General features: G+C 38.3%; 1 protein-coding gene across 1 annotated transcript in view; it reads left to right on the top strand.

Annotated features, from left to right (window-relative positions):
* Nucleotides 1-12,838, top strand: part of LIFR (LIF receptor subunit alpha) — an 85,380-nt gene that overhangs the window by 52,123 nt on the left and 20,419 nt on the right. The window contains exons 8-12 of the mRNA XM_068535257.1: nucleotides 2,701-2,830; nucleotides 3,275-3,444; nucleotides 5,242-5,387; nucleotides 6,564-6,726; nucleotides 8,867-8,937. Of these exons, the coding sequence (XP_068391358.1) occupies nucleotides 2,701-2,830; nucleotides 3,275-3,444; nucleotides 5,242-5,387; nucleotides 6,564-6,726; nucleotides 8,867-8,937 (680 nt within the window). The remainder of the gene's footprint in view (nucleotides 1-2,700; nucleotides 2,831-3,274; nucleotides 3,445-5,241; nucleotides 5,388-6,563; nucleotides 6,727-8,866; nucleotides 8,938-12,838) is intronic.

Genomic DNA, 12,838 nt, shown 5'->3' with positions numbered 1-12,838 from the left:
AGGAAGAGTCCCCCTCTCACTGTGTTCTGTGTCTGATGTACTCTCCGTAATGCAGGGGCATCTTTTAACATGGTCACTTCTACGTTCCGTGACGTTTCCAAAAGTTGTTGTGGGTGGACTGCCCTACCTATATGGCTTGTGTTGTGCATCCACAGATACTTTTGTATATAGAGTTTTTCTGTCCCCTCCCCTGTGGTAACTGTAATGTTCTAATGCACTGATGGCTTTGCCTCCAGCAGTGCTTCCCTTCCTGCTCACATTCGGAACTTAAAGTTTCTAGTGGTCCAAGGGTCTCATGAATAAAGTGTGTGAAATGTAGTGAATGGATTTTGTCATTTTCTTTTGCTCACTCAGTGATTTTTCTTATGCTTTTTTTTTTCTTATGATTGTCAGTTATGCTGTGGATCAGCCGCTTTCAGTCACTTTTTTACTTCCATAGAAATTTATGATAAATTACATTCATTTGCTGATAGATTCCCAAGGGAAGGGGATTAGGTGCCCTTCTCAGCTTGATGGCTGTAACCTTACTCTCTTTTTGCCTTCCAGTAAGGCATTTTGGAATGCAAGTGAGAGTGAGGATATATTCGAATTTAAATTTTAGAAATTAAAAAAATTAAATTTTCTTTCCTAAATGGAATTTTAGGAAGTGATGTGCAACATTCCTCACAAATGATCATAGAGTCTAAGTAAAGAACCAGTGTAGTGAAACTGCTTGATAAGTGATACCAAAAAGTGAGATACTCACTTAAAAGAATGAAATAAAAAATTAAAACTTAAAAGATGAGAATATTCACTGTTTTTATTGTTTCTAACAATGTTCTAATCTTTTATCATAGTTCTAGAGCATACCTATTTAGTTCATAATTTAGCTTTCATTTATAACATTTGGAGGTTGAAATATTGATCAATATTTGTCAATTCAGGAACAGCAGTAACATTTCACTTCAGAGGGAGCTCTTTAGAAACTTGCAGCAAGGGCAGACTGTGGTGTGAGTTAGGGATCAAGATTTACTTTCCTTTCCCTTATGGGTAGCTTGTTATCCCATCATTTACTGAAAAGGCTGAAAAGAATGTTAGAATCAGCTTGTCAGTTTTCCCCTACACACACACATACACATTCAAACGTGACAGAATTTTGATTGATATTACATTAAATCTATCAATTTAGGAGGATTTTTATTCTTAGAATATTGAGTCTTCCAAACCATGAACATGGTATAACCTTCCATTTATTTAGATTTTCTTTGATTTATTTTAGTGATATGAGGTCTTTTATATCTTTTGGTAAAATTTATTCCTAGGTGTTTGATGTTTTCTGGTGCTATTAAAAGTTGATGTTTTTAAATTGCGCTTTCTATATACTGCTACATAGAAAGACAATTGATTTATACTGAGCTTTTACCTAGCTTCAGTTGATTCTTTTGTAAGTGAATTTCTTTGAAAAGAAAATCAGTATATTTCAAGTACTGCCCTCTCATATTTTTTTCTCCTTCAATTTTTCCTTCTACTTCTGTCTAATTTGCTCCTGTTATTTGGATTTTAAGTATTTCAACTTAATATATCTGCCAAATCCTAAAATAATCAGCATTTTAAATATCCTCAAAATTTGGGGTATGTGAATTTAATAAAACGACCAAAAGTTTGTCCTTAAGTTTAAAACAGTTTTCAAAATAAATATGTCAGTGTTAGTTTTATTATCCAGTTGGTAAACTTTCATATAAATACTCATTACTTCTCTTAATGTTACCTAAGATACTTGAAGGATGTAATGCTTATCTCTGGGGAAAGTATGCGAAATTTTCTAAGTCTTGTTTGATAAACTAAGGACTATTTTAAAAATTCAGGTTTTTAAAAATAAAGTTATCTTTTAGACTTTTTCAATGAGTAGATAGTCGTTTAACAAAACTTACCTCCATGGAAGATAGTTTGGATAAATATGACAGTAGGAAATATCAGTTTCTGTAAATGCTTGGTTAAGTAAGATTACAGAAATATCACTTTCTATGATCAGTGTCAGACTGTAGAATTTTTATTTATCACTCTGTCTCACAAAACAAAAACAACTTTTTTTCTTTTTCTAGTCTTGCCCCTACAAAAACAGAACAGTCTCATTAAAGAAGGAAAACAACAAAAGATCAGTAGTCACTTGGAATATAGGGATATGTAGAATTTTACCAAGAGTGACTTTGTAAATAATAGTCCTTATAACTTATTTAAGAACTCTGAAGCTTGTAACGTGGCTTATACTGACTTATGATTTGGTACTTCTTTTCAAATCACAGTATAAAGAGGATAGGTAATAATACTTTTAACCTGTAGATTTTTCTGATTTAACTAGTTGGACAAAGGTTCCTTTGAGAGATTTGATGGACTCTGAAATGGGATTTAAGGGAAAAACATGATAGTTGATCTCTTCAGGTTGCTATTGGGGAGTTTCCAAATGAGCTAATGGTCACTCTTAAGTGACTAACTCTTAAGTTAAGTGATTAACTCTTAAGTTAATCCATCACTCCTAATGTAATATGAACTCTGAATCAACATGCTATACAAAGAATGGTAATTTCTGCACCATTCAAAATGTAAGCAAATGATTTTTTAAGGAAATTGTCCGAAATGTAATTAACATTTATGAAACATAACGTTTTCAGAGCAAATATACATAATCAAAGTAACTACCTTTTTTTCTTTTTTTTTTATTAGATCCACCTGATATTCCTCAAAAACTGAACTGTGAGACATATGACTTAAAAGAGATTATATGCACTTGGAATCCAGGAAGACCGACATTCTTGGTGGGCCCACGCAATACAAGTTACACTTTATTTGAAAGGTAAAGATCTCTGGGAAAGGTTGTCAAACAGTGAGGAGTACCTTGGAAGGATGTTAAATGACATAAGAAGATACTCTGTTTCATTTATATTATGAGAACAAATATAAAACAAAATATGCTGTAGAAAATTGGGTAGACTATAAATACTGCACTTTAGACACATGCAGACTTGATATCTTGTCGTCTTTTTAAAAAAGCCTCTAGAAGGAAGAACCCTCAAATATGAACAGAGACTGTCTCTGGGTAGTGGGCTATGGCTGATTTTTTTCTTCTGTTTTCTGCATTGTATATATTTTCTTCCCTGAGTATGTAGTATATCTGTAATTAGAAATACAGACTTTTAAAAAAAAATTTATTAGAAATTTACCCGTTCATCTTTTCCTGCAATAAATCTCTTGCCATTTTGAAATTATTTTAATATTCCTTAATGTTCTCTTAATTCAGTTTTTCAGGAAAATATGTTAGATTTAAAAGAGTTGAGTTGCCCACAAATGAAAGCTATCAGTTATTCTTTCAAATGCTTCCAAATCAAGAAATATACAATTTTACGTTGAATGCTCGAAATCCTCTGGGTCAATCAGAATCAACACTTTTAGTTAACATAACTGAAAAAGGTAAGCTGCTGCATAAACCAATGTCTTAAAAATAACTTTAGAAGTGGTAAAATGTCTTGAGATTAATGAAAAGTGCTTCTAGAGATTACTTTTTACTGATTATTTCCTTTATAGTTACTTAATACTAATTTTGTAAATTTCATTTAAAAATCTTTATAATTTCAAGTTTCACTGTTTTATTAAATTCAAATAAAAATTTGAATTAATTGTTTCATAGAAATTGTAAGTGGCTTTATCTGATAGTTTTTGATTTCTGAAAATAGTTTTTTGCCCAATTTTTAAAACCTTTTTATTTTGAAATAGTTGTAGACTTACAGGTGGTTGCAAAAATAATTACAGTCCTTCATCCGACTTTCTCAGTGGTAGCATGTTATGTAACTGTAGTACCATGTCCAAATTAGGCAGTTGACCCTGGTTCAACACTGAACCAGACTACTGACCTTGCTCAGTTTTCACCAGTTTTTATATGCATTTAATTGTGTGTGTGTGTGTGTGTGTGTGTGTGTAGTTCTGTGCAGTCAGATCCACGTACAGATTCACGCAACCCACCAATACAGTTCAGATACAGAACTCTTCTGTCACCCACAGGAACCGCCTCCCGCTGTCACTGTAGCAACACCACCCCCACCCCCATCAACACACACGGGCGCGTGCTAGAATCTCTGTTCCTGGAAAACAGCTAGTCTGTTCCTCATCGCTATTGTTTTGTTATTTTGGGAATGGTGTGTAAATGGAGTTGTATACTATTTAACCTTTAGAGGTTGGCATTTTTTACTAAGGATGATGTCCTTGAGATCCATCCAAGTATGTATCAGTAAATAGTTTGTTCCTTTTTACTGCTGATGATTTCTGAATTTTTACCAGCCCTATTAATGTACAGCTCAAAATAGAAATAAAAGAGGCATGTCTTTTTGGCACTCATTCCTGTGGTCATTCCATGTGTATCAACTCTGTGCCAGGCTCAGCAACACACAGAGCAGTGGCGTAGAGGCCTTCTCTTAGAGACAGTCAGGGGCGTAAGGGCTTAAACCAAATGCGTTATAATACAGCCTGGCAAGTGATTAGTAGATGCTCCTGTTGCCTTACTTGTGAATATAAGTCACTTTTATCAATTATTCCTTCTCATCATCTTTGTTATGTCTTGATTTTTTCCATAAGGTCAGAAAAGCTACATCTTATACTTGCATGGCAGTTTTATATATATTTGTCTGCCCTCTGCCATTTCAGCCATATCTTCCACGTGATTCTTTCCCATCACTCAATTTGGTATATGCACTATCACCAGTGTAATGTGCAGTTTGCTTCACTGTACCTTTGTTCTTGCCAAGACCCCAGCCTGAAATGATTTTCTGCAACTGTTTTGCCAGTTTCATTCTGATTCATCCTTCAAAGCTCATCTTAAGTCCTATCTTCACTGTACATCTACACTTACATCTAAATTCCTGTAGCAGTGAATATCTGTACCACACATTTAGGACTTAATGTATATACTCTTGTTGATTTTCCTTCTTTCTGTTTGTCAGTCCCCAAGTAAACGAGGGGTTCCTTAAAGGTAGAGACTGACTTACTACCTTTTAGTATTTCTGATGCCAACTGAGGAACCTTGAGCGTGAATGGTTCTTAAACAATGCTGGCCTGGTGTCAGCAGTAAAGGTGAGATTTGTATTCCACACAACGGTGGGTGGAACACTGTTGATCAGCAGTGATGACATCTCTTCTGTTTTTTGTTTTCTTTGACTCTCATTTGTCATATTAGAAAAGAGCTTTTAAAGTAATCTTTGAAAATTGTATTTACAGTTCATCCCCATATTCCTACTTCAGTCAAAGTGAAGGATATCAGTTCAACAGCTGTTACACTTTCCTGGCATTTACCAGGCAGCTTTGCAAAGATTAAACTGTTATGTCAAATTGAAATTAATAAAACTAACTCAGTGCATGAATTGGTGAGTAAGATTCTTCTATAAACTTCCCTTGAGGTTATTTTGGATAAAATACTTAGTTTTCAAAAAGAATTAAGTAAATTGGTATGCATAAGTGCTCAGATTACTTATTATAGAGACTTACTAAGCGTGAAGACATTATATATCAATATCATAACAGCATTATATTTAGCACTTAAAAACAATTATAACACCGGATATTATAGAACGTAAGTTTGACTTTTACTACCCAGAATATTTCCAGGTCTAGTATAGTACCTGGCATGTAACTGGTGCTCAATAAATTTGTGAATGAATTAGTAGTTTTTGCTGTAACCATTGGTGTTAGTTAATGGACTAATCGGCACCAAAGAGAGGATGTGATTTTTAAAACTGCTAAGTGCAGCAATAGGAGCAAGTTATAATTGGGCGTTATAAGTCAAAACACGGCTTTTTTGTACATTTTAAATACTTAGGTTGACTTTTATGCTGCACCATCTTGTAATTTGGGGTAGGTCCAAAATAAATGATGTACTTAAATAGTCACTTGGAAACTTACTGATAATTTCTAGAAAATCAGTCAAACTGCAAAACGTAACCCAAAAAACTTCTTTGCAGTAAGTAGTTGGGAACTCAGAGACTTTCCTGAGGCATGCAAATCCTCAAATTTGTTTAGAAGTGCTTCATCTTAATTTATTTAGTTTAAATATTTGTTGAATAGTCTACATGTTTAGCACCACACTAGAGGTTCTAAGTGCCATATAAAAAAGATGCATAAGATGATGCCTGCCTCCAGTCAGTTTCCAAGTATCATCTGAATAATGTATTTAATCCTCAAGGTCATCTTAGATTACTAAGTTATATTAAGGTATATTGCATTACCATTAACCATTGACTGAATATCATCTTCTCTGCATAATTAATTGACCATTATTACTTAGATCCAACATTTGGACTAAAAAGATACTCAATTTTATTTATTGCTGTTGCAGAACATAATTTCACAGATTTGGCATTTATATAAGAATTAAAATATAGTGGATGAACTGCCTTGGTTTTATAGAGGTAAACTCTTATGACATTCAGTCAATTTATGTTACAAATTTGGGAGGCTTTCTTCTAAAAAAAATATATGTGTATATGTATGTATTCATATACATGTGATATTATATATGTAATATATATATTTGTTTCTAATAGCGGAATGTCACAATGAGAGGAATAGAAAATTCAAGTTATCTTGCTGCTGTGGATAAGTTAAATCCATATACCATATATACTTTTCGGATTCGTTGTTGTACTGACCCCTTCTGGAAATGGAGCAAGTGGAGCAATGAAAAACAATATTTAACCACAGAAGCCAGTAAGTTAACTGAGTGACTTATGGCTAATTATTACTATGGATCCTGAAATTTTGTTTTTAAAAGAAAATGTCACCAGAGTGACTAAAAGCAGGAGAATGTTTAGATAAATTGTGTAACTATATAATGCCTGCTAGTAAAATACCATACAGACATTTTAAATGATGGTTTTTCAAGTTTTGTGATAATATGGAAAAATGCTTGGCATGTATTATGTGAAAGGACTAGGCTACCCTATCCACAATATGATTGCAGCTATATTAAAATGATACATAGGAAACCAAACTTGAAACCGTAGTAAGATTTTAGAGTGATTTTTCTCACACTCTTTCCTCCTATTCCTGGAGTTTTAATAACCTATTTAGAGTGTCTCTTTATTGAAAACAATTATTAATAAAGCTAATTTGGTGGAATTTTTATTTGTGACCTAGGCCTGAGAAATGGATGGGACTACAAGTTCTTGAACTTTAGTTTCTGTGGTACACCCAGGTCAATATATCTATAAAATCAGGTAACTGGTTTTCTAAGTATGATAACTTCTAAAGACAGAATGAGATACTATTCTTGATTAAGCAGATGTCAGCTTTAAAACAAAGCAAAAAATTTAGAAATATGTGTAATTTTCAGAAATCATTCAACAAAAGATAGCAAAAGCTTTGTTTGAACTATATAATATAGGGACTATAAAACTTCTTCCAAAAAATTTAACAAACAGTAAGACAAAAAAGGACAGGTATTAACTCAGATTTTGTCTCTCCACATGAAGACTAGAAAGATGAGAGTGGATCCTTACAGCACACGTAAGAATTATTTGGATCATGCCTGAGTCCAGGGAGAGAGTGTACTAGTTATCTGTTGCTATGACAAATTACCTCAGAACTCAGTGGCTTAAAACAGCAAACATTTGTTATCTCACAGTGTCTGTGGATCAGAAATTCAGACAGCTTAGCTGAGGCTACAGTCGGGATGTGGGTAGGGGCTGCAGGCTTGATTGGGGCTAGAGGATTGGCTTTCAGGATGGTTCAGTCACATGCCTGTTGGCAGGAGGCCTCAGTTCCTCACCACGCGGGCCTCTCCATAGGGCTGCCGGAGTGTCCTCAACATGGCAGCCAGCAGCTCCCAGACTTAGTGATCAAAGAGAGAACAAGGCAGCCTCCACAATGTCTTTTATGTCCTAGCCTCAGAAGGGACATACATCACATCTGCCATACCCTACTTGTCACGCAGGCCAATGCTGATACAGTGTGGGAGGGACCACACAAGGGCGTGAATGTCAGGAAGCGAGACCAATATCACTGGTCATGTTGGAGACTGGCTGCTTTTGCTTTCAGTTGTGAGCTGTTGTTGCCAAGAGGAAGCATTTTATTTACGCCTCATTAAGACGAAGGCATTAATTCATTTAACAAATACTTGTTGGGTGTCCACCATGTGTCAGGAATTGTTCTGGTTACTAGGAATATAGCAGTGAATAAAACAGCAGTCTCTGCCCATGGAGTTTATAGGATAGGGGATTAGAAATGAGTTTTTAAAATATGTATATAATAGCGTATTGGGTGGCAGTGAGTGACACAGAAAAAAATAAAACCTAGAGAGAGGGCTAGGGAATGAAGGCCAGGCGGTTGAGGAGAGGGTTTGCAATTTTAAATAGAGCAGCTGGAAGAGACTTCACTAATAAGGTGACACTTGATCTGAAATATAAAGGAGGTGGTGAAGGAAGCTACGTGGTTAATTCAGAGGAGGCAAGTTCTAGGCAGAGGAAGAGAGGGCATAGGAAGTGCAGAAAGCCTGGGGCAGGTGTCCTTGGCATGTTTGAGGAACAACCAGGAAGCCAGTGTATAGCCAGAGCCAGCTTTAGTAAGGGGAGAGAGACGGATGTGAGATGGAGAGGCAGCCTTGAACCCATTTTTGAGGGACTTGAGGGTGATTTTAACCCATTGTAAGGGGCCTTGTGTTTTGTAGACATTTGGAGCTCAGCTTTTCCATTGCTCCATTTTCTAAGTGGAAGCCACTGACTTCTTCACATTTTTATTGAGAATTTCAAAAACCTAGACAAAAAATTCAAATACCACCATCCCACTTATTGATCTTATCAACTGACATAGTATGCATCTTCAAATACTAACTTTTAAATCTCTCTTCTAGTTCCTTCAAAGGGACCAGATACTTGGAGAGAGTGGAGTTCTGATGGAAAAAATTTAATAATATATTGGAAGGTAAATATCTAATTCTTCCTTGAATATTTAAATAACTTTATTATGCTGAACTAGTTAACTTACATATGGTACCTGGGTTATCAGGGAGCCAGGATTTCCCAGCCTGGCTTAGCGTACAGTATTGCTGAGAATGTAACCTGGCTTCTAAAAGCCCCAGATTCCGCATCACTGCAGATGCACCACAGTCACTGTAGTGAGGATCTCTGTGTCAAGAGCTGAGCATTCTTTAGTTTGATTTTATGAGGCCTGTAAAGGACGGAGGATTTCATGAATTCCATCTCTCTCACTTTAGTCAGAAATGCAGCCAGAAACCACAAGTTAGAATCTCAAGTGTTTATGTTGCATTTTCACTTCATTGACTAGGAAACCAACTTTTTATATATATCATGTGTAATTTGTTGTCCCCTAAGTAAATTGCATTATAATATGACAATTATAAAGTTTTACATAGTTTTCTAAAATTTTAGATAAAATATGAATTGCATTATGTTTTACTAGCTTTTCCTTACCAGAGCAAATGTTTTTGTTGCTGTATTTTTTTATCTGATTTATGAACATCAAAACCACAAACAATTGTCTTCTACACCAGATTTCATAGGAACGGTTATAACCAGATTCTTTTAAACAGTTAATTTTGTTATTGAAATTTAAACTATTATTTTTATAAAAATTTGACATCTTTACAGCTTTAAGTAAAGTAAATCTTTGAAGTCTGTGAGCAAGTTGTGTACACATTCCATTGCTTCGAGGTTGTCCGTATATGGCTGTGCATCCCCTCTTACTCTTGATTAGCAAATCCCCTGGCTACCTGCAGTTGTCTGTCAGATTTCACAATAATATAGTAACGATTATATAAATTACTTCAATGTGAGAAAGTTTAGAATATTGTTCAAACGAGATAAATGTTTAACCAAGGATTAAAAATATTGAAGCGATTTGGATTCTAACGTCAGTGACTAGTTGATGGTTCTGCCATATTTGGTTGGAAAATTAAGTTGTTTTGGACATGTTGAGTTTTTTAAACATGTGCCACAAGGATATCTGAGTGCAGTTCAGTAGGAGGTGGTTTGATGTAAGGCTCTGGAGCTCGGGAGAGGTCTGAGCTAAAGACATAGCTGTGAGTAAGCATATAAATGGGATCACTCAGGGAGAGCACGCAGGGCTGAAAGAGGCCAAGAGTGGAACTGTAGGTGATGGCAGGATATAAAGGACCAGCAAAGGAGGAGGATCCAGCAGGGGAGATTGGGAAGGCCAGAGAGGCAGGAAGACCAGAAGAAAATAGCTTTTGCAGAAACCAGTGGAGGGGGATGTGTGAAGGAATGAATAGTATCAAATGAAACCCACAAGTCTTAGGATGGTAACGTGTCCACTGGACCAGGCCATCGGAGAGCCGTCGGGGACCTCTGTTGGAGCAGTGTCTTCAGCAGAGTGTTAATGTCAGTGTCAGTCTGGATCAGAGGGTCCCATGCATTGCTGTATAAATTGGAGCAATTATTTTAAAAAGCAGAATGTGAGGGAGACCTTCAAGATGGCAGAGGAGTAAGATGTGGAGATCACCTACTGAACACTGGCAGAAGACCTCAGACTTCCCAAAAGGCAAGAAACTCCCCACGTACCTGGGTAGGGCAAAAGAAAAAAGAAAAAGCAGACAAAAGAACAGGGACAGGACCTGCACCTCTAGGAGGGAGCTGTGAAGGAGGAAAAGTTTCCACATGCTAGGAAGCCCCTTCACTGGTGGACACAGTGGGTGGTGGGGGGAGGAAGCTTCGGAGCCATGGAGGAGAGCACAGCAATAGGGGTGCGGAGAGATTCCCACACAGAGGATCGGTGCCGACCAGCACTCACCAGCCTGAGAGGCTTGTCTGCTCACCCGCCAGGGCGGGTGGGGGCTGGGAGCTGAGGCTCGGGCTTCGGGGGTCAGATCCCAGGGAGAGGACTGGGGTTGGCGGCGTGAACACAGCCAGAAGGGGGCTAGTGCGCCACAGCTAGCAGGGAGGGAGTCCGGGAAAAGGTCTGGAACTGCCTAAGAGGCAAGAGAGCATTGTTTCGGGGTGCGCGAGGAGAAGGGATTCAGAGCACCGCCTAAACGAGCTCCAGAGACGGGCATGAGCCGCGGCTGTCAGCGTGAACACCAGAGACGGGGATGAGACGAGAAGGCTGCTGCTGCCGCCACCAAGAAGCCTGTGTGCAAGCACAGGTCACTATCCACACCTCCCCTCCCGGGAGCCTGTGCAGCCCGCCACCGCCAGGGTCCCGTGATCCAGGGACAACTTCCCCGGGAGAACACACGGCGCGTCTCGGGCTGTTGCAACATCACGCCGGCCTCTGCCGCCACAGGCTCACCCCACACTCCATACCCCTCCCTCCCCCCGGCCTGAGTGAGCCAGAGCCCCCTAATAACCTGCTACTTTAACCCCGTCCTGTCTGAGCGGGAACAGACGCCCTCAGGTGATCTACACGCAGAGGCGGGGCCGAATCCAAAGCTGAACCCCAGGAGCTGTGTGAACAAAGAAGAGAAAGGGAAATCTCAGCAGCCACAGGAGCAGCAGATTAAATCTCCACAATCAACTTGATGTACCCTGCATCTGTGGAATACCTGAATAGACAACGAATCATCCCAAAATTGAAGCAGTGAACTTCGGAAGCAGTTGTAGATTTGGGGTTTGCTTTCTGCATCTAATTTGTTTCTGGTTTTATGTTTATCTTAGTTTAGTATTTAGAGTTTATTATCATTGGTAGATTTGTTTATTGATTTGGTTGCTCTCTTCCTTTTTTTTTTATATAGATATATATATTTTTTCCTTTTTCTCTTTTTGTGAGTGTGTATGTGTATGCTTCTTTGTGTGAATTTGTCTGTATAGCTTTGCTTTTACCATTTGTCCTAGGGGTGTGTCTGTCCATTTTTTTGTTTGTTTTCTTTGTATAGTTTTTAGCACTTGTTATCATTGGTGGATTTGTTTTTGGGTTTGGTTACTCCCTTCTTTCTTTCTTTTTTTTCTTCTTTATTACTTTTTACTTTATTTATTTATTTAATTTATTTTTTTTATACATTTATTTATTTATTTCATTTTGGCTGCGTTGGGTCTTTCTTGCTGCGCACGGGCTTTTCCCTAGTTGTGGCGAGCGGGAGCTGCTCTTTGTTGCTGTGCGCAGGCTTCCCATTGCAGTGGCTTCTCTTGTTGTGGAGCACGGGCTCTAGGCATGCAGACTTCAGTAGCTGTGGCTCGTGGGCTCTGGAGTGCAAGCTCAGAAGTTGTGGCACACGGGCTTAGTTGCTCCACGGCATGTGGGATCTTCCTGGACCAGGGCTCGGACCCGTGTCCCCTGCATTGGCATGTGGATTATCAACCACTGTGCCACCAGGGATGCCCAATTTTTTTATTTTTAATAATTTTCTTTATTTTGTATTTTAATAACTTTATTTTATTTTATTTTATTTTTTTCTTTCTTTTTTTCTCCCTTTTCTTCTGAGCTGTGTGGCTGACAGGGTCTTCTTGCTCTGGCCGGGTGTCAGGCCTGAGCCTCTGAGGTGGGAGAGCCGAGTTCAGGACATTGGTCCACCAAGACCTCCCAGCTCCATGTAATACCAAACGGCGAAAGCTCTCCCAGAGAGCTCCATCTCAACGCTAAGACCCAGCTCCACTCAACGACGAGCAAGCTACAGTGCTGGACACCCTATGCCAAACAACTAGCAAGACAGGAACACAACCCCACCCATTAGCAGAGAGGCTGCCTAAAATCATAATATGGTCACAGACACCCCAAAACACACCACTGGACGCAGTCCTGCCCACCAGAAAGAAAAGATCCAGCCTCGTCCCCCAGAACACAGGCACCAGTCCCCTCCACCAGGAAGCCTACACAACCCACTGAACCAACCTTACCCACTGGGGGCAAACAC

This window comes from Eschrichtius robustus, chromosome 2 (assembly GCF_028021215.1).
Source record: "Eschrichtius robustus isolate mEscRob2 chromosome 2, mEscRob2.pri, whole genome shotgun sequence".
NCBI classification, from domain to species: domain Eukaryota; kingdom Metazoa; phylum Chordata; class Mammalia; order Artiodactyla; family Eschrichtiidae; genus Eschrichtius; species Eschrichtius robustus.
Note: the sequence above shows the minus strand (reverse complement) of the source record. Positions and strands in the feature narration are given on the sequence as shown.